The sequence below is a fragment of the Wolffia australiana genome, chromosome 17 (assembly GCF_029677425.1).
Source record: "Wolffia australiana isolate 7733 chromosome 17, ASM2967742v1".
Classification (NCBI taxonomy): domain Eukaryota; kingdom Viridiplantae; phylum Streptophyta; class Magnoliopsida; order Alismatales; family Araceae; genus Wolffia; species Wolffia australiana.
Window position 1 is genome coordinate 9,276,599 of NC_135851.1, and position 20,932 is coordinate 9,297,530.

The 20,932-nt window shown below is 45.1% G+C and overlaps 1 protein-coding gene across 2 annotated transcripts in view; it reads left to right on the forward strand.

Moving 5' to 3' along the window:
- Positions 1 to 20,932, forward strand: part of LOC144714138 (ARM repeat superfamily protein) — a 56,716-nt gene that overhangs the window by 17,822 nt on the left and 17,962 nt on the right. For both annotated transcript variants that reach the window (XM_078588828.1, XM_078588827.1), the window contains exons 8-11: positions 7,327 to 7,726; positions 8,491 to 8,638; positions 8,717 to 8,877; positions 10,649 to 10,748. In XM_078588828.1, the coding sequence (XP_078444954.1) occupies positions 7,327 to 7,726; positions 8,491 to 8,638; positions 8,717 to 8,877; positions 10,649 to 10,748 (809 nt within the window). The remainder of the gene's footprint in view (positions 1 to 7,326; positions 7,727 to 8,490; positions 8,639 to 8,716; positions 8,878 to 10,648; positions 10,749 to 20,932) is intronic.

The following is a 20,932-nucleotide window of genomic DNA, read 5'->3' on the forward strand; positions in this document are numbered from 1 at the left end:
TGTCACATTCTTCGGAATAGATACTGTCATTAGGGCTTGAACCACCTGATTATACTCTGGAGAGAGCCGGGAGTAAGATAGATAATTGTTAACTGGATAGCGTTTAGTCTTCGTGCAGTTACGAATTCCCTTGCTTATGGCAATGGACCCACCATCGTTTCCTGAGTCTTCTCCTCCTGCCGGCATGATTGTTGTACTTGAATCGTCGCATGGTCTATGAGGCTCCTCCTCCTCCTCAGGAGGACTTGGAGGAGTACTTATAGCCATGTCCTTATCATAGGTTTCTGATGCCGAGAGGCTTTGCTGCATACTATCCTGTTCTTGCTCTGAAGATTCTAAATACTCTTCTGATCGTTCTACAGGAGCATGAAACATTCGGATTTCATCGAACTTCACGTCTGCAGTAATGAAGATCTTCCTGGAGCTTGGATGATAGCACTTATAACCTTTCTGTGTTGAAGAATATCCCAGAAACACACATCTTAGGGCTCGAGGGTCTAACTTTCCTGCATGATGAACTTGAACATATACAACACAGCCAAACACCTTGGCTGGGAGGTTAGTTCTTAAAGATAAACGTGGAAATTCAGCAGATAAAAGATCAATAGGAGCATGATAATTTAATGTTTTTGAGGCTGTCCTATTTATAAGATGAGTAGCTGTTGCGACTGCTTCAGCCCAATAGTTCTTGGGACAATTCCCTTGAAATAAAAGAGCCCTGGCTGAAGACATTATATGGCCAATTTTTCTTTCAGCAAGTCCGTTTTGCTGAGGGGTATTCACACATGAGGATTGGTGAACTATCCCCTCTTCTTCCATGTAATCAGTTACTTTTCCACAAAAAAATTCTGTTGCATTATCTGATCTAAATATTCGTACTTTCTTTCCAAATTGTGTATTAATCATCTCACAAAATTTGATGATAACAGATGGAACTTCAGTCTTAGATTTCAGTAGATACACCCATGTATACCTAGAGAAATCATCTACAAATAAGATAAACCATTTGTGATGGGATAGTCCCAATGTGGAGCAATGTCCCCACACATCACTATGGATACAATCAAATGCCGATTGAGTTCTGTGATCTGAAACTGGAAAAGAAGATCGTTTGTGTTTCGCAAATTGACAACTTTCACAATGCAAATTATCAAAAATAATCCCTTTAAACAAATTGGGATGGGAATGTTTCAAAATGTGGAATGAGGGTGTCCTAGTCTCCTATGCAGAAGATTGATCCGTTCTTCACTCTGGGCAGTATAAGTGGCTTTCTGCTTTTCTTCCTCCTCCAATCCATCTAGCAGGAGAAGACCTCCCTCCTCTTAACAGATGAAATCTTCCGTCCGGTTTCCTTAAGACATAGGAAACAAGAATCTGAGTCTAAGATAAATCGCCATCAGTATCATTTACTAACTGAATTAAGGACAATAAATTTGCTTTCAATTCAGGTACATGCAAAACATCTTTTAGTAATTTCCCTTTGATTTCAATTGATCCTCTTCCTGCCACTTCTAATATTCCACCATTAGCAGTAAAAACTCTGAGATTATTAGTTTCTAGTTCATAATTTTTAAATAGCATTTTGTGGGGTGACATATGGTCTGTCGCCCCAGAATCCAATATGCAAGAGACAGTAGTAGGTGTATTATTAGTAACTGTAGTGAAACTAAATTTCTTACCTGACTGTCTGAGTGAAGTAGAGCCAAACTTCTGAAGAATCTTGTTCACTTCTGACTGAATAAGTTTCTGAATTTCACCTCCGTCTTCCCCTTTCTTTGCAGCAGATAATTCCTCTCCTTCACTTGCTACATAGGCTTTCTTATGCTGCCCTGGATTCCACGTCCCTTTCCTGATCTGCTCTTCCTTCCAGGCTAACTTTCTGCAGTCCCTTTTTAGGTGGCCTGGTTTCCTGCAATAGCCACAAGTAAGTTCTGAGGAATTACTTTCCTGCGGAGTGGACTTCTGGTGCTGAGTAGAAGATGTGGCTGCATTATTTATATTGTGCCTTGGTTCCCCTTTCTTGGCCAAGTGGGCCACTGAGACAGGAGTAGACACCTCTCCATCCTTAGAGTTAAGCTTCTTCCGCCGCTCTGCCCCTTGCAATTCAGAGATAGCCTCTGCTAAGGTGGGGAACCTCTCTCTGTGTAGCAACTGACTTCTAAGATTCTCATATTCCGAATTCAATCCCATCAAAAAGGTGAGGGTTCTGAACTTGGTTTCTCTGAGATAAGATGGTGAGTTTTTGTCGCCGGTAGGCCAGAGAAGGTCCAGCTCCCTCCATATGGCCTTTAATTTTGCAGAGTAGGAAGAAATTGATAGATTTCCCTGTTTCAATGCTTTCTCTTGTTCTCGAAGGTCATAGACACGGTAATCGCTGTGGGTTTCCGCACATGATTTCTGAATTTCTTGCCATAAGTCTCGTACACAATCAATAAGTAGATAGTCGTCTGCCTGATCTGGTTCCATATTTTTGATCATCCAATTGGTGATAAAAGCTTCTTCAGATTCCCAAATTACTTTTTCAAGTTTGGGAGTGTCTTCCGAAGGAGCATCTTCTGTTAGGTGATTCCCCAGATAGATAGCCTTAAGGGATCTCTGGACCAATGTTATCCACTTCTGCCCATTGATTCCATTATATTTGATATCCAGGTCTGGTAGAAATAACCTTGGCTGAGCAGGTGTTTCAGCCGTTTTGACAATAGCTGAGGGGGTGATCTCGGAATCCCTCTCAGCCATCCTGGACTTTCCCATCTGAAGATAAGTAGACGGGGCACCAAGAGACAGAATACTCCTTAACCAGGAGCTGATAATTTGACGGAGCAAGTCTTCACTGGAGAAGAGCTTCCCCGGAGATTGAACACACCTTTTGATCAGATACTGTCGCCGTGTGCAGATTCAAAGAGGAAAGAACCCAAACAAAGGCCAACTCCTCTCTTCTTCTGCACCAGTCGTAGCTTGCCCCAAGCGTAGAGTTTTTTCTGAGACGCGTGGATTGCGAATCAAGAAAAAAAACTCCGGAAGTAAATTGTGACTGCTCGCGAAATCAAGATATCGCGAAATCCCAATGTCTGGAATCACCGATATCGTCAAAAATCGCCAATTTCTGGTCGAATGTCGAGAAACGTCGCCAAAGCAGAAATCGTCGCTGAATACTGCAAGATGACGTCCCCGAATCTGCAAGCAGATGCCGCTGAGATCGTCGCCGAAGGGCGCCGAAATCGTCGCCAAAGGGCGCCGAAATCGTCGCCGAAAAATGCCGAAATCGTCGCCGAAGCAAGAGTCGTCGCAGAAATCGTCGCTGGAAGACTCCGCCGAATTTGTAAACAGTTGCCGCCGAGATCGTCGCCGAAGGGCGCCGAAATCGTCGCCGAATCAGGAGTTGTTGCAGGACGATGCCACCAACAAATGCTAGAGGAGCTCGTCGCCGAATCGAGAAGAAAAATAGAAACTATTTCGAAGAAGAAACTTGTCATCTTTGGTGTACCTTTGATCGCTGCTCTGATACCATGAGATTTCTTCACTATCAAGAGGGTAAATTTTGTGGAAAGAAGAAATATATGTATAGTATTTTTCACAACAACCAATACTACACAATGTTCCCCCCTTTTTGGAGACTGCCAATCGACCGTTGGAGGTATATGACCGTTGGACTCAACGGTCATATTCCTCTCTGCTCGGGCCCATTTATAAAACATGGGCCCGGTAATACATGGGTTATTTGGGCCTTATGATCTAACAGAGGTCACCTTTACCATTGATAGCTCCTGAGTGGCCCGGATTGTGCGCGCAAACAAGCACTCAAAGAAGAGGTGATTGCAGTCTTCTTCCCAGCTTGAGCATAGCAGACAAAGTGCCGATGTATTTGGGTGTACTTTTTTGTGGAAAACTCTTGCATCTAACTTTTTCCGTGCCAACAGCCAACCAAAAATCCTCACCTTCAGCGGGAGTTTTTGTCGCCATATGAATCTGAATGCCCGCAATAGCACAGCATCTTCCTCTTGACCCTGCCCGATCCACGTGTAGGCCTTCCGGACAGACTTGGGGCCATTACTCCATACCCATCCGTTCCCCCCTCCTTTTGGCCTCAAGTTTACTCAGGACTGTTGCCTGTCCAAGAGTTCTGTCACCAATTAGTCTGATAAAGCACCATGTATGATCAGGTTCCATGATCCATCCGAAAAATCCCCAACTTGTGTGTTTTGATTTCGTGTGAGTGAGTAAAGGTGGGGGAACATCTCTCACAGGATGCCTTTTGATGATCATGCATCCAGCCAATAGCGGAATATCGATCTGTCCCCTAGCCTGACAGAGAAGAATCTCTGTACTGTTGGAAAGGTCCATCTAAGCCCTTTGCCAGAATGGTGGCTTCCCTGGCAACATTTGATGGGGTATCGAAAACGGGTTTGGGAAATCAGGAGGAAGAAGAGGAATGAAGCTCTACCAGAGTAAAGCAACTGGATAAGTTGGAACACATCAGAGCTCAAGAACGCAGAGGATGGCCGTGGGTGGTGGCAGAGGAAGACAAGAAATTAGAGATGTACTGGAGACATCGCTCAAGACAATTATGGCAACGAGCAGGCGAGACAAATATGAGATTCTTCCACCTGGCGACAAATGGCAGAAGATGTACAAATCAAATATTGAGAATAAAGGTGGGACATCGAGAACACATTGAATGAAACTGGTGGAAGTGGTGCAGTAGGGGGCAAAGATGGAGAGCCTTGAACATCTAGCAGAATTGATTCGTCCGTTGTCAGAGAGATGAGGTCCTGGCTGCAATCAAGGGGTTGAATGGGGAGGGAGCTCCGAGTCCAGATGACATCCTGGTATTCTTTTACAGCAAGTGTTGGAATTTGGTTGGATTTGATGTGATGGCCATACTTGAAGAATTTAGACAAGGACAAGGGAATATGGAAAACATCAATAGGTCATATTTGTTCCCCCTGCCAAATGTCAAGGGGTGAATAGAATTGAAGATTGGAGAACCATTTCATTGTCAAACTCAGTCTATCTCATTATTGCAAAGGTGTTGGCAAATAGGTTGAGGGCCAGGATAGGAAAGCCTGTTGGACCTGCTCAGTCAGCTTTCACTTCAATTGTTGACATCGCACTAACAGCGGGAGAAATATTAACAGCATGGATGAGGAATGGTTCCATAGGGTTCATGTTGAAGGTCTATTTTGCCAAGGCTTACGATACATTAGACTGGGATTTTCTGTGGGCCTCTATGAAAAGAAGGGGTTTCCCTAAGGAAGTGATCAGCTGGGTGAAGAGATACATCATAACACACTCCTGCACGGTGCTAATAAACAAACAACCAAGAGGTCAAATTCAACCACAACGAGTGGTGCGGCAAGGATGCCTACTGGCACCATTATTATTAGTTCTAGCAGTGGTTGCACTCGCAGTCTGTACCAATCGACTGGCCAACCACCAAAATGAGATTCCACTGCTCTAGTATGCTGATGACAACACCACCTTCTTCATCGAAGGTTTAGTGAGGGAAGCAAAAAATCCATTTATCATAAGTGATCCATTCACAGATTTCTTGGGACTACAAATTAACAGGAGTAAATCAGCCTTTTTGTGCAAAGGCCTTTCTCTAGAAAAGGAGACACAATGCACAGAGATGGTGAGAACACTGATTGGGAAACTCCCAATGAGGTATTTGGGCCTACCACTAACAAAGGGGAGGATGACAAGAGCAGATTGGCAACCGGTCATTGAGAAGGTGGAAAAACGACTAGAGGGGTGGCAAGCAAAGGTGTTATTGAGAGGGGGTTCATTGGTGTTGCTGCGATTGGTGCTCTCATCCATTCTGATATTCTATATCTCAGTATTCAAGACGCTAGCGGGAGTCGGGAAGAGATTAGAAGGCATGATGAGACACTTTCTATGGAGAGGATCTTGGCTGGAACAAAGCAAGAGACTTGCGATGGTGGTTTGGGACAAGGTATACCGTCCCACCAAATCGGGAGGTTTGTGGGTCTTGCACATGCAGAGTATGAACATGACATAATTATTTAAATCGGCTGAGAGAACTATGAATCCATGGGATGATCTTGTCATCAAATTACTGCAAGACATCTATGGCAGGGGACTGAATTGGGAAAGAAAAACATATTTGCGTTATGGGGCATCCCCATTCTGGCAAGGGCTTAGACAGATCTTCCCACGAGTACAAAGATTCTTTTTTGCCAAGTTAGGAGACGGGACGATGTTTCAATATTGGAGGGATGCATGGTCGGCGCAAGGCATCTTGAGTGAGACGTTCCCTCGTCTGTATGCACTCGCCCATAATCAAAATGCCCATGTTCGGAACTTTTGGGATGGAGCGTGGACACCAATCATACAGAGGGCCTTATATGACCAACGGGTGTCTGAACTCATGGACATGCTACAATCCTCCCTAATCCAGTTAAGACCAAATGACGGTGAGCAAGATGGTTGGGTATGGACAAATGGCCCCTTCTCAGTCTAGGAGGCTTACACAAGGATCCAGGAGGGGCGAGAGGAAGATAGGTTGCTAATCTGAGCATGCAGATTCATATAATGACAAAGAGTTCCGCTGAAGGGTGAGGATCTTTGGCTGGCTGCTAGCACTAAGTAGACGAATGACAAGAGTTTTTCGCAAAAGGCTATATCCGGACACATCGTCACAATGCCTACTATGCGCTAATGGGAAAAGGACTGCAATCATCTTTTCTTTGAGTGCTCATTTGCTCACAAGATTTGGGCCAGCCAGGTATTATCAAGGTTGAAGGTGACATCTGAAGATATTTTCTGGGACTCAGTCTAGATATCCAGAGGCTGAGGAAATGAATGTGGGCAAGCATTGGCAGTGTGTGGGCCATCTGATTGGATCGAAACGAGGTGCTGTTCAGGGGAAGAATGGCATTTACAGATGAAGCCATACATGACGTGAAGGGTTTAAAGGCGACATGGTTCTGGCGTGCGACTGGCTGGGAGGGGAAGATTTGAATATGATTGTAAGGTCCGGATGGGGGTTCATCAATTCATCGGGTGTTCACACCTGTTATATTTCATAAAAAAGTGCGGCTTCCATGCTACTGCCGAAATTTAAAATCATATTCGAAATACCAGAGCAGGGACGCATGGGCGTACATAAGGGGTGTGAGTCCAAACCATGCCAGTTCTTTTTGAAAAGGCCATCTTTAAAGGTCACCAGAAAATATGATATTCTTGTTTCCATTTGGCCTTTTTAGTTTCCATAATCGCTAATAGCTGTTCAATGATTCTAAATTTTCAGATGTTGTGTTATCTACTGGTCTGTGGCATTTCCATGACATTCTCTTTAAAATGCAGGCTCTTCTCTTAAGGAGGGAAATTCTCAGCTTTTTGAATTTGTGAAACAAGCTTGCACAAAGCTAATGAAGGTTCTTGTGAAAATACAAGACAGACATCCTTATTCTTTTGCGCATGGGCTTGTTCTCCCACCCGTGCTTCACTTGTGTGAGAACAATATTAGTAGCCCCGAGTCAGAAGTATTGCAGGTTGAGCAATATCTGATTCAATGCATGGTCATGGTGAAGTCGATTCTTGAATGCAAAGATTACAAAGAAGTCCTCACTGGTCGTGTTATGGATGAAAATATTTCAAAATGGGAGCAGAGGAAGAAGAACGTATCTCTTTCAGTTGCTGACACACTATCAAAAGTTTTACCCAATGAAAGGGTTGTGCAGCTATGCAATGTTCTTATAAGAAGGTAGATCTCTTTTTTTTTCAAGGTTTTCCTGCAGTAATTTAGCTTTTACTGTTCTTTCCTTCATGGTTGTTTTACTCTGTAGCATCCTGCAGAGAAGTGGCCCACATGTATGAGTGGGCCTTTATGTTTTATAGTCCCACTTTGGTACATACTAAAATGGGCCAGGCCCACTTTTAAAACAGTTATTAAAAAATACTGGCACTTTAAGCAGTCTGGTTCATCTAAAAGATGTCTTTTTGGTCAAAATCTTAAACAAAGATGAAAAAGAGGCATGCGGACCAGTGACGAGCTCAGTATTTGACATTTATCAAGTGTACCGCTCTAACTTGTTTTCCAAAAAAAAACCACTCTACTGACCATTCTTTCCAAAAAAACCCTAACGATCATTCATTTTTGCCAATCTTGTCCTGGTTTGTGTGGATTTGTTGTGCTGATATTTTTTGTATCTAACTCAGTAGAAGTCCTTTTCTGATTCATGTTCTTCGCCTAACCCCAAAAATTTTATATAAATCCCAGCGATGTTTGTCTCATGTGCTTTGATTGGCTTTTCCCAGTTCATCATATAAATCCGGTATATCTTGTTGAGATATTCAATATAACACTTCTCTGTTTTCTGAAAATATTTTAACTCACCTTTATGCGCATTTCTCTATGGCTAGTAATATGGTTTCACTATTCAGTCTTGTTTTGAATGTGGTTCCATTCATTGAGTTATAGCATTTTTTTTATTTGAATTCGAACCCTGAGGTCTACACACTCTGCAGATATGTCATTCTTACTGCAACTGATTTAGATGCGTGGCATCAGAGTCCTGAGTCATTTCACCATGAGCAGGATATGGTTCAATGGACTGAGAAAATTAGGCCATGTGCTGAAGCACTGTACATCACCCTTTTTGAAAATTACAGACATGTATGTAATTCTCTTCATTAGATCTATTTTCTGAAAAGGTAATTTATTATGGCTGATTTCCTCTCAAACCAATTGTAGGTGCTTGCCCCAGTGGTTGTCTCTCTCCTTCAAGAGGCCATGGGAAGCTGCCCTCCTGCTGAAACAGAGGTCACCCATCGAATGCTCTTAAAGGATGCCGCGTACACTGCGGCTGGGCATGTGTATTATGAGCTTTCAAGTTATTTCAGCTTCAGTGACTGGTATTATGTTTTACTCACAGTGGGTGATTATTTCAAGCGGTCAAAGCATTTTCATGGAAAGCAAATGATTTTCTGGATTATTACTACTAATTTGGATTTATCTATTTGAATTCTGATTCTCCCTTGTATTTCTCTGGAGGCTAGTGCTCTGATAGTAAGATATCATTCATTTTTTCTTTATGATGTACGGGATTAGAACATTGATCACTAGAATCATTCTGTATACATCTGTGTTCGCTTCTTAGTCTAGATCATCGCAAGGTGAGTTTAACTTTGTAATACTGCTCTCAAATACATTTTTTTTTCTTCAAAAAAAATTGTTCAACTCTATTTACGTTTACACCATGACTCTCTTCTTTTACATCTGTACCCTTATGCATTTTGATTTGGATCCTTAAACTTAATGGAACGAGCTTTGTTCCTTCTGACTGTAGCTGAAACTCATTCCTTGGTGTGTGTCATCATCTCAATCCTTAGAAAGATCAGAACATAGCTAGGGTTGAGCTTTCAGCATTTAAAGGTTGGGAGCTAGAAGACGTTTGTCATTTATACAGTTTTTGACTGGATGGCCTTCAAGGAAAAGGAACCTTTACTGTCAGCATCAGGCAGTTCCTCCCTGTCCATGAATGAACAAAATAATTTTTTTTGAAAAATTTTATGGTGGTCACCCGACAAAACAGTAACCACCAGAGAAGTACATGTGTAGCCCTAAAGTCCTGTTCATACATGATCAACATCCCCCCTCTCCATACACATATTGAGGGAACCATGTGGCTATGAGGCCTTGGACCTCTTGGACGACCCCGTCTCTTGAAACCTTCCTCCCCCTAAAGTCTCAATCTTGACTGAAGTTTCTAGCTCAAAGGAACCATATTTCCGTCACAGCTTGAGTTCTCTGGAATGAACCATTCTGCCTATGAAGTTTTGGGAGCTACCAAGCTAGTGACAACATGGATTAGGATGTCTTTTGATGCTTGGTAGGGGGGCTAACCTATCTATCTTTTTCTGATATTGCTTTGGAGTTGCAGCTTCGCAGACCATCTATGCATTGTAAAGATCTTCAGCGAGCTGCACATTATTTCCTCACATGTGTAAGGCATGACAGGAATAAGGCTCATATTTTAGTGTAGAATGATTCCCGTTCTCTCATTTTTTAGAAAGATGCTGACAAAGCTAGTTAATGGATACCAAGAGGTCTACATTTTTCAGAAAGATGCTGAGAAAGCAAGCTACTTTGTTTGGTGACATGAAGCTTTGTTACATGTTGAAGGAAGAAAAAGGTGGTTACTTGATCCAATGTAGAAGCTAGGTTCAATGATTTTAGCTGGGTCTATTCTTTATTTTCATTAGACAGTCTGATTATACTGTTTGAGAAGCGACTTCATAATTTCTACATGTAAATTCTCCATCGTAGTGTAAATTTAACCTGAACTAGGTGATGTAGTTGCTGAAGATCATAGTTTATCTATTTAAATTTAATAATGGCTATTAAAACCGAGAAGAGCTAACCGTTCTGTTCCTGGTTGACAATATTAGCCCAAAGGAAATATGCTTCATTTCCTGCATTGCAAAAATGCAATACAAACATACTCACAAGCATACATTTGATTAATGTCACACTCTCTGTTGAGGAGCCCTTATACATTAAATATGACTCCGATGTCTTCATTATTTATTTGATTTTCAATTTTCTTGCTTTGTTTCTATTGGTTGGAATGTATCTTTGTAGAGCAGCGTATAGAATTTGGTCTTAAGTTTTTTGTCACTATAGGTTTAACGGCACACTCTCTGTTGAACTTTCCAACTCGCATCCAAATATGCGTATTATCCACCGAAAAATCGCATTAGTTCTTGGACAATGGGTCTCTGAGGTCAGATTTCTTCTATTGTATCTTCTTTTTCCACACAATAATTGCCTTTCATTCTTGGTCGTTTGTGTTTTCATTCTTTTATTGGTGGCAGTCACTTTCATCTATAATGATGATAAAAATTCGGATGTATGGAAAATTGCATTAAGAGGGACTCCCGGCCAAAGATCCCCCTGTTGCTCCTACCAGAATCCCCTTTCTGACCTGTAAAAGACATCAACAATGAATATGGCCCTAACTGGTGATCACTGGAGGAGTCATCGAATGGGAGGAAGCACGCTACCGCCCCTACGTAAAGTCCATCAATTCGAGGGGACTAAATTTCCAGCGATTGGCGAGAGACGAGGACCAACACAGACAAATAAGGAATATAGTACAGAGGGGAATTCCTTCCTTGCCCCATGGCCAAACCAAGATCACCGGCAACGAACAGACAGACGAGGGATCTCCAATGTCAACGCTGGTCGAAGAAGAGGACAAGAAGTCACAGAGATGGTTTACTATGCAAGACCAACGAACCGAGAGTCTGACAAACAGTCGGTGCTTCGAGGCTATATCGGAGGGAGGAACTCCAGTACTAGGCTATTTGAGAAGTTTCCTTATGGCCATTCCCAGGTCCACCCGAGGGGAATAGCACAAATGACCAACCGAGCGCCTCGAGAAGACAAAAACAGAGTGGGAATTACGCTGCTTTCGCTGCCTCACAAGAGGTCACTATGCCCCGAGATTGCAGAGATGCACTGACATGCAGGAACTGCAAAGGACTAGGGCATCGCCAGTCCTCATGCCCGATGGCGGGTCGCACTAATTCATGGAAGGAGATCTCAAGAGTCAAAGCGCAAAGGAGAGGCGAAAAGACCCCATTGGAAGGGACTGCACTAGGGGGGAGGGCGAACGCCCACAAACAGTCTTTCCAAGAATGTCTTCTAGGCAAAGTGGTAAAAGGACCCGGAGATTATGAAGAGGTCAAAAGCAAGCTGTGGAGTAAAGTCCTGCACTTGGGAGAGGCAGAACTATGGAGATTGGACTCAGGAGATCTCTTCTTGCGGGGGGTGTCTATGGCGGCATACGTGTCGGTGTGCGGATGGACACAACCAGCCGCTGGAAACGGATTGATAAGATGGCGTCGAGTGCTTCCCCGAGATGGGACTCTACAATGAGACTCAGAAGACCATCTTGGAGCTTCGTGGGATGCTAATGGGGTATCGAGTTCATAATGTACCAGAGACCTTGGTTAGACCGTTTGGTCAACTACATCATATTATATTATCGGGTCTGGACTATGGAGACCCGAATGTTGCAATACTAGAAGTTGACATGGATACTGGTCTCTCACCTCCACTTTGGCTTATGCTTAGACAACCAGAAGGTACATGCAGGGTGCGGGTGTCAGTGTGCCACCCCCAATGGCCCCGCCACCAGAGGTGCGAGGGACGGAGGCAAGGCAATGCCCGAGTGACACAATCTTACCAACCGAGATGCAGCGAGGGCAAGGCGAAGTATTAGTGAAGTCTAACGACATCCTACAACTGTTGGAGGCTTCATCAATGGCAGATAAAGTAAACGAAGAATCCAACAGGACAATGGGCATAATCAGAGAGGACCTAGAGGAGGCCACGACCGCTCCGGATTTTGCTACGACACAAACCCCACCAGCAGACAACATAGATCTGCAGAATAGTGCACCAACCGCCAAGCTGAAGACTAGACGAAAGGTACAAGATGAGAAGGTCATTTTGGAGGGCTAGCATCATGCGGGTGGGACGGAATGTCAGGGAACAAGAATGATGGAAGGAACCAAACTCGGAGCACCAAGAAGATTGCACATGGGACGGCCGATCATGAAGGGGGATATCTTTCGCTAACTCATCGGTTATAGAAGAAAACGGTGGTTTGTTCGGGATGAGACAGGCACAAAGGTATGGTTGGTAGTGGGAAAAGGAGGTTGCCTTCGGTTTGCGGAATCAGGCAAGGCAAGTCAATTATTGGAGCAATGGGGAACCTGTGAGGATCAGCCCACTATGGAGGAAAACACGAAGGAGCAGAATAAGATGAGTATGAAGGGAGCAGCGGTGGGGCAGGAAGTGGAGGCAGCTTCTAGATGCGAAAGCTATGATAAAAAAGGCAAGAAACCCATATAGGAGACAAACATTGAGATAGATGATCGTATGACAGTGGATGATGTGGTAATCGGATGGCGGGGTGAAGAAGTCAGGAATTCCGACTCTCGGATTCAAAAAGTAGCTGATGGATCGGGATACTGGCGGGAGTAGAGCAAGGAAGGGGTTGATCCGGTACTTCCATGAAATGCATATCATGGAATGTGCGAGGGCTATGAGACGAGCGGAGAAGAGGAATAGTGGGGAGATACCTACGTGAATGGGGAGCAAATGTGGTGTGCTTGCAGGAGACTATGTTGGAACAGTGTGAGGCGCGGGATTGGAGAATTGCAGGTGGAGATTTCCTCACTGGATACGTGCCTGTGAATGCGGTAGGAAGATCCGGAGGACTGATGGTGGCCTGGAATGAGACAGTGTTTTCTAAAGAAGACAGTTGGACGGGACTATTCACGGCAGCAGTGCAATTGAAGAGGAGAAGTGATAGTTTTCAGATGGTGGTCATATCTGTCTATGGGCCGATGAACACGGTTCATAGGATATCCCTCTGGGGACAGTTGGCAGAGGTGGTGTCAAAATATCAAGGATTACCACTACTGTTTGGGGTGATTTTAATGTGACGTTGGAGGCAGAAGACAGGCCTAATGGAGTGGGAGGACGTGACCCTGGGTCTGAAGAATTCTGGGCTCTTATCGCAGATGCATCACTAAAGGAAATGGGGCCGGGGATTGCACATACACATGGAGGAGCTCGGCGGGCCCTACCACTCTCTCGCGGCTGGATTGATTTCTATGCTTGGTGGAACTCCTTGAAAATTCCTGCTGGCAGATGTGAGATCGCTTCCTCAACCGATGTCAGACCACATTCCGATAATTTGGCATTCACAAGAGAGAACCTCGCGATCCACATATTTCAAAATGGACAGGTCTTGGCTTCTAGAGGAGGGCTTCAAGGAGGAGATAACAAGATGGTGGACTGATGTTCTACAACAAGGATCTGCCGCAACAAATCTGTCCAACAAAATTGGAGCCCTATGCAACCATCTCTTGGAATTGAGAAAACATATAAGAGAGGCGAAATAGAAGACGAGTCAAAGCTCTGGCCAAAATCAGGGTTTTGGATGACCCAGAAGATGTTAGAGTTTTAGCACAAGCGGAATCAAGAGAGCGCCACAAACATAGAGAGATAATTGCCGATGAGGATAAGAAAGTGGAGATGGATTGGAGATACAGGTTGAGACAACTGTGGCTGAAGGAGGGAGATGCCAACACAAGATACTTTCATCTTGTAGCAAATGAGAGGAGGCAAACAAATCAGATATTGAGGGTGCAAGCAGGAAGCCAAGAGTACGTCGGTGCCCGAGCTGTTGGCAGAGCACTGACAGATCACTTTAGGAGCTTCTCAAGACGAGGGGCTAGACACCTGGTGCGTGCTTTCTCAGAAACAGAAGTCCTTGCTGCATTCAAGGGACTAAATGGGGAAGGAGCCCCAGGGCCTGATGGCCTCCCAGTCTTCTTTATAATGTCTTTTGGGAGACAATCAAGGCAGAGGTAATGGCTACGGTGGAAGAATTTCGACAAGGAAACTTTGGGTTGGAAAAAATCAACCGTTCGTATTTTTTTCTCCCAAAATGTCAAGGAGCTACTAGAGTGGGAGATTTTCGACCTATAGTGCTATCCAATTCCATATATCTTATCATAGCCAAGGTCTTGGCTATTCAGCTCAGGGAAGTGATAGGCGACTTGGTAGGTCCTTTTCAATCTTCCTTTATTCCTCGGAGACAACTGATTGATGGTGCAGTTGTTGCATCAGAAATCTTGACCGCATGGAAAAGATTGAAAGTTAGAGGGTTCATGTGGAAAGTTAATTTTGCAAAGGCATACGACTGCCTTGACTGGGAATTCTTTTGGGCCTCTCTAAGGCGTCGTGGTTTTCCAAAGGAATGGGTAGGATGGATGAAAAGATGTATTACATCCCACTCTTTCGCGGTGCTGGTCAATGGACGCCCCAAAAGAGGTTGGATTCAACCGCAACGAGGGGTTAGACAAGGATGCCCTCTAGCCCCGCTACTTTTTGTCTTGGCCGTGGATGCCCTTTCCATAAGCACAACGGAGGCTTGCTCCAATGGTCTGCTAAACGGTTTTCGGACCCCAAGTTTCCCGGCAGTTATTCCTCTTCTACAATATGGGGACGATACCACCTTTTTCATAGAGGGGGCTGAGGAGGAGGCCAAAAATCTGTCCATCCTACTTAATCTTTTCGCAGACTGTTCGGGACTACAAATTAACTGTGCCAAATCAGCCTTTGTCGGGTTCGTATTATTGCAAGAGGAGGAAGCTCTCTATTCTAGAGCCTTGGGGACACCAAGTGGTACACTTCCCATGAAATATCTGGGTCTTCCATTGACAGGGGGTCGGATCAAAGCTATAGACTGGCATCCAGTAGTGGAGATGATAGAGCGGAAGTTGGAGGGATGGCAAAGCAGAGTGATATCGAGGGGGGACGATTGGTGCTTCTACGCCACGTGCTGTCAGCGATACCTATTTTCTACCTCTCAGTGTTGAAACTAATAGTGGGGACCAAGTTGCGGCTAGAAAGTATGATGAGAAGATTTCTATGGAAAGGTTCTGGATCGGAGGAAGGGAGGGGGATATCCCTCGTATCGTGGGAAATTGTATGCAGACCAGTTAGTTTGGGGGGGCTAGGAGTTCTTAAATTACAAGATCTCAACCTAGCATTACTGGCCAAGTGGGTGTACAGACTTGTGGGACAGGATACATCGATGGTTACACTAGTTTTGAAAGACATGTATGGCTCGAGTTTGAACTGGGAAGTTCGCGGATATCCAGTCCGAGCAGCCTCTTTATTCTGGCAAGGGTTGAGGTATGTGTTTCCTCAAGTCCGTGATTTCTTCGAAACCAAGCTAGGAGATGTCACGTCATTCTGGTTTTGGCTAGACGCATGGATCCCCTTGGGCACATTGAAGACAGAATTCCCACGCTTGTATGCCCTTGCAAGGACCCCCATGCCACAATGAGCGAGTGTTGGGATGGCACATGGACCCTATGCCTAGGCGACACCTTATCCGACCAAAGACTGGAAGACTATACAAGGTTGCAGCAAACAATAATCCACCTACACCCGCGAGGAGGGACACAGGATGGGTGGAAGTGGATAGACGCGTCCTTTTCTGTTCGAGATGCTTATGCGAAGCTAAGCCGCAGACAGGAAGGGGAGGAACCGAGGATACTTTACGCGTGTCGCACCATATGGAGACAAAAGTTTCCCCTGAATGTGAAAATATTCTGTTGGCTGCTCCTCTGACGAAGAATAGTGACGAAGGTTTTTTGAGGAGATGGCTCCTAGAAGCTTCGGCATTGTGTGCTATGTGTACGAACGGTGATGAGGATTGCGCTCATTTGATTGTTCCTTTGCCCGAACAGTATGGACCTGTGAGCCACTCAAGGGGGTGGATATCTCATCGGAGGTGGCGTAAATGTAGTTTTGTACCCCTGACCTAACAAAAGTTGTTGCTCTCTCTTTGGGAGTCACTACAAAAGTTGTTGAATATGTAGTTTTTTAAATTACTTTTGTACCCCTGTGTTGCTCTCTCTTCCTTCTCCTACTCTCTATATGTACACTCGTTATGGAACCAAATGACCTAACAAGAACATTTTAGTTTCTTCTCAATCCATCGATCCTCTCTTGGCTTCTACATGGTATCAGAGCAAGGTTGTCAAGCTCGTCAACCCCCGCCATAGGATTCTCTGGGTTTCTACATTGTTCTTCAAGATTCTCGCCATCGGGATTTGGCCACGGGATTCGCCATTGAACTTCTACGGGTTTCACCGTCAAGTTTCCGGCTTCAAGCTCCCTTTGGTTGTCTTCTTCTTCGTGGCTTCTTGTGGAATCCCGTGACCAAAGTCCACGAGAATCCTCGCGGAATCCATGGCCGAGAGTCGAAGTCGAGGAGAAGCTCGGAATCCACGGCCGAGAGGGTTCTTCTTCCTCTTGGCGGTCTTTCTGGCTTCAAGTTCCCTTTGCAAGGCGGATTCTCTCTGGATTCTCCCTTGGCGGTCGTGATTCTCGCTGCAGTCAAATTTCTCGGCGGTCGTGATTCTTGCCGCCATTAAATTTCTTGGCGGTCAACGGCTTCTCGCCCCGTCAACCTTCGGTCCCTACTCTCAGCATAGCTCTCTCCATGGCGGCGTCGGATACTCTTTGGCTTCTTCACCGTCGCTTGGGCCACCCTTCTTTTTCTACCTTGAAATTTTTGTTTCCTCGTTTATTTCATGGACGTCCTGTGGATGGATTTGTTTGTGAACCATGTCGGTTAGCTAAACACACTTACACCACATATCCTTCCTCAGATCCGTCTTCATGTTCGACGTCTCCTTTCACTCTCATTCACAGTGATCTATGGGGGCCTGCTCCCGTTCTGAGTGTTTCGGGTGCTCGCTATTTGGTGATTTTTGTGGATGATTTTACTGGCGTTACATGGGCATACCTTCTCAAAAATAAATCCGCCCTTTCCCAAACTCTCATCTCTTTCCACGCTTTAATCCAAACTCAATTTGCTACCTCCTTCCAACGCTTCCGCTCCGATAATGCCCGTGATTACGTTAACTCCACCCTCTCCAACTTCTTCACCTCCAATGGCATCGTTCATGAAACTTCTTGCCCATACACTCCTCAACAAAATGGGCTTGCGGAACAAAATTTTCGACATATATTTGACACCACTCGTTCCCTTCTTCTCCACATGGACATGCCTAAATTTTTCTAGGGGGAGGCCTCTCTCACTGCCGTCCATCTCATCAACCGTCTCCCCTCTCGTGTCCTCTCTCATGTTTCCCCTATTGATGCCCTCCATCATGCCTACCCCATGGTTTCCTTGAAAACTAACCTCCTTCCCTGGATCTTTGGGTGCACCTGCTACGTCCCTAATCGTCATCCCACTCGGGACAAGCTTGACGCTAAGGGGCTCAAATGTGTCTTTGTGGGTTACTCATCTCATCAAAAAGGGTATAAGTGCTATCATCCTTCTACCAACCACTTCATTGTCAGCAAAGATGTAACATTTGACGAATCCACTCCTTTTTATGTTTCTTCTTCGTCTTCCTCTCCTTCTACTTCGCCTTCCTGTGCTGACTCCCTGGATTTCCTTGTACCCCTTCCACCTTTCTCCTTATCTCCACTTCCTATACCATCTTCAACTTCTTCTCCTCCCTTGGTTCCCCCCTCTAAATTTGATGGCACCACGTACCACCGTCGTCCGCGCCTCCCCTTGCCTGCTCCTGCCCCGCCACCTCCATCATCATCCATCCCTCATCTGGTCCCTCCTCCCTCAGGTGATGATCTTCCTATAGCTCTCCGCAAAGCCCCTCACCAATGCACCTCCACTCCTTTATACCCGTTAGCCAATTATCTTTCTTCCTCTCGCCTCTCTCCGGCCTACCGTGCTCTTCTTACCCGTCTAGATTCCATCGCCATTCCTAAGATTGTGGCTGAAGCATTAGCCTCTCCTGACTGGCGACGTGCTATGGACGAGGAATTAGCTGCTTTGGATAAGAACAGGACGTGGGATCTGGTGTGTTTACCGTCTGGCAAGCACCTCATTGGATGTCGATGGGTCTACACCGTCAAATATCAGTCCGATGGCACTCTTGAGAGGTACAAGGCACGCCTTGTAACTAAGGGCTATACTCAACAATTCGGGGTTGATTATTTGGAGACATTTGCTCCCGTGGCTAAGATGAACACCGTTCGTCTTCTTCTCGCCCTTGCGGCTCATCATAATTGGCCCCTTCAGCAGTTCGACGTCAAGAATGCCTTTCTTCATGGTGATCTCCATGAGGAAGTATATATGACTTTGCCTCCTGGTTATGTGGCTCCCCCTTCGACACCTCCCTTGGTGTGTCGTCTCAAGAAGGCTCTCTATGGCTTGAAGCAATCTCCTCGGGCTTGGTTCGGCCGTTTCACGCACTCTATGACCTTATTTGGCTATTCTCAATGCAATGGTGATCATACACTTTTCTACCGTCATTCCCCGTCAGGGTGAGTCACCATCCTTCTTGTGTACGTGGATGACATTATTGTTACGGGAAATTACTCACAGGCCGCTGATCACTTGGCGACTTATCTCGCTGGTGAGTTTGACATTAAACACCTAGGTGTACTGCGGTACTTTCTCGGCATTGAAGTCGCCTATTCTTCGACTGGGATTTTCCTTTGCCAATGGAAATATATTATTGATCTTCTTCAAGAGCTTGGCAAGGCGGACTCCCAACCTCTTCCTACTCCCATTGAGGCGAACCATCGGCTCTCTCTAGGGGACCACGAGGAGGCTGTTGATCAAGGACGGTATCAACGCTTGGTGGGGAAGCTCCTCTATCTCACTCACACCCGTCCTGACATTACTTATGCTGTGGGCGTCTTAAGTCAATTTATGCATTCACCAAAGGCCTGTCATATGCATGCTGTCAACTGTGTACTTCGTTATCTCAAAGGTACCGTTGGTCTCGGTCTCCAATTCAAGCGTCGAGGTGGCCTTCAGTTAGATGTCTATACAGATGCAGAATATGCTGGCTCTCATGTTGACCGCCGCTCTACCACGGGTTACTGCACCTTCCTTGGGGGGAATATTATCACATGGCGAAGCAAGAAGCAAACTGTTGTCTCTCGCTCTAGTGCTGAAGCCGAGTTTCGTGCTCTGGCTCAAGGCATATGCGAGGCATTATGGATCACCAATCTTCTCACAGAGTTGAAGCTGTCGTGTGATCAACCTACTCAACTGTTCTGTGATAACAAGTCGGCTATCAGCATTGCCCATGATCTGGTACAACATGATCGTACCAAACATGTCAAAGTGGATCGGCACTTCATCAAGGAGAAGCTCGAGTCCGGCCAATTTTATATATCACATGTTCCCTCCGCCCAGCAGTTGGCTGATATCTTTACCAAAGGCCTGTCCGCTCCGCATTTCCAAGAATTATGCGGCAAACTGGGCATGGATGATATCCACTCGCCAGTTTGAGGGGGACTGTTGAATATGTAGTTTTTCAAATTACTTTTGTACCCCTGTGTTGCTCTCTCTTCGTTCTCCTACTCTCTATATGTACACTCGCTATGGAACCAAATGACCTAACAAGAACATTTTAGTTTCTTCTCAATCCATCAATCCTCTCTTGGCTTCTACAGACCTGTGAGCCACTCAAGGGGGTGGATATCTCATCGAGGTGGCGTTTTGGGAGTCACTACAAAATGGAGCACCTAGGGGGCGAGCTGGACAGGTTCGGGCCTTCTCAGTGCTATGGGCACTTTGGCTGCACAGGAATGAAGTCATCTTCAACGAACGGGAAGCATCGACGGATGCGGTGATACAAGCAGCTGCGGGTTTTACTGTTGCATGGTGTAAAATCCCAAGGCCAAGGCCCTGGACGGCCTTTTAGGCCCTTCATGTACTTATTGTTTATATTTTTATCTCACTGGGAAGGTCACCGACTTTGTGTGATCTCCCCTATCTTTATTTCAAAAAAAAAAATTGCATTAAGAGGGTGAGAATTTGTGGGGTCTGATTGGGAATCATATGACAGGAAGATGCTGTATTAATCATTTCATGGATCTTCCAGTCATAGATTTAGAAAGGGGTTATAGGATGGTGAGAAGCAAGGTAGCAGGAGAAACCTCGGCCTTGGCTACTTGAAATAAATGATATTCTTCCTCTTTCATGGAACCTATGTCTACTTAAAATGCGTGGATAAAGTTTCCTGCTGTTGATAGATGAGACCTTTCCCTGTTGTTTACCTTTTCTTATCTTTTGTTTCGTTCAATTTTCTTTCTCTGACTTATCCCCGTAGCAGAATTTGACTGCTACAAAATCTACTGGGTGTGGGTCTGCCAGTGACGATATGTGGTGGAAAATGGTGGTTTATGGCTTTCATTGACGATTACGCTAAGGTGACATGAGTCTATTGCATGATCCGAAAATTGGACTCAACATCAATAATCATGAATTGCTTTAAGATGGCATCATCACAGTACTATGGGTAAATTCGTTGATGACACAAA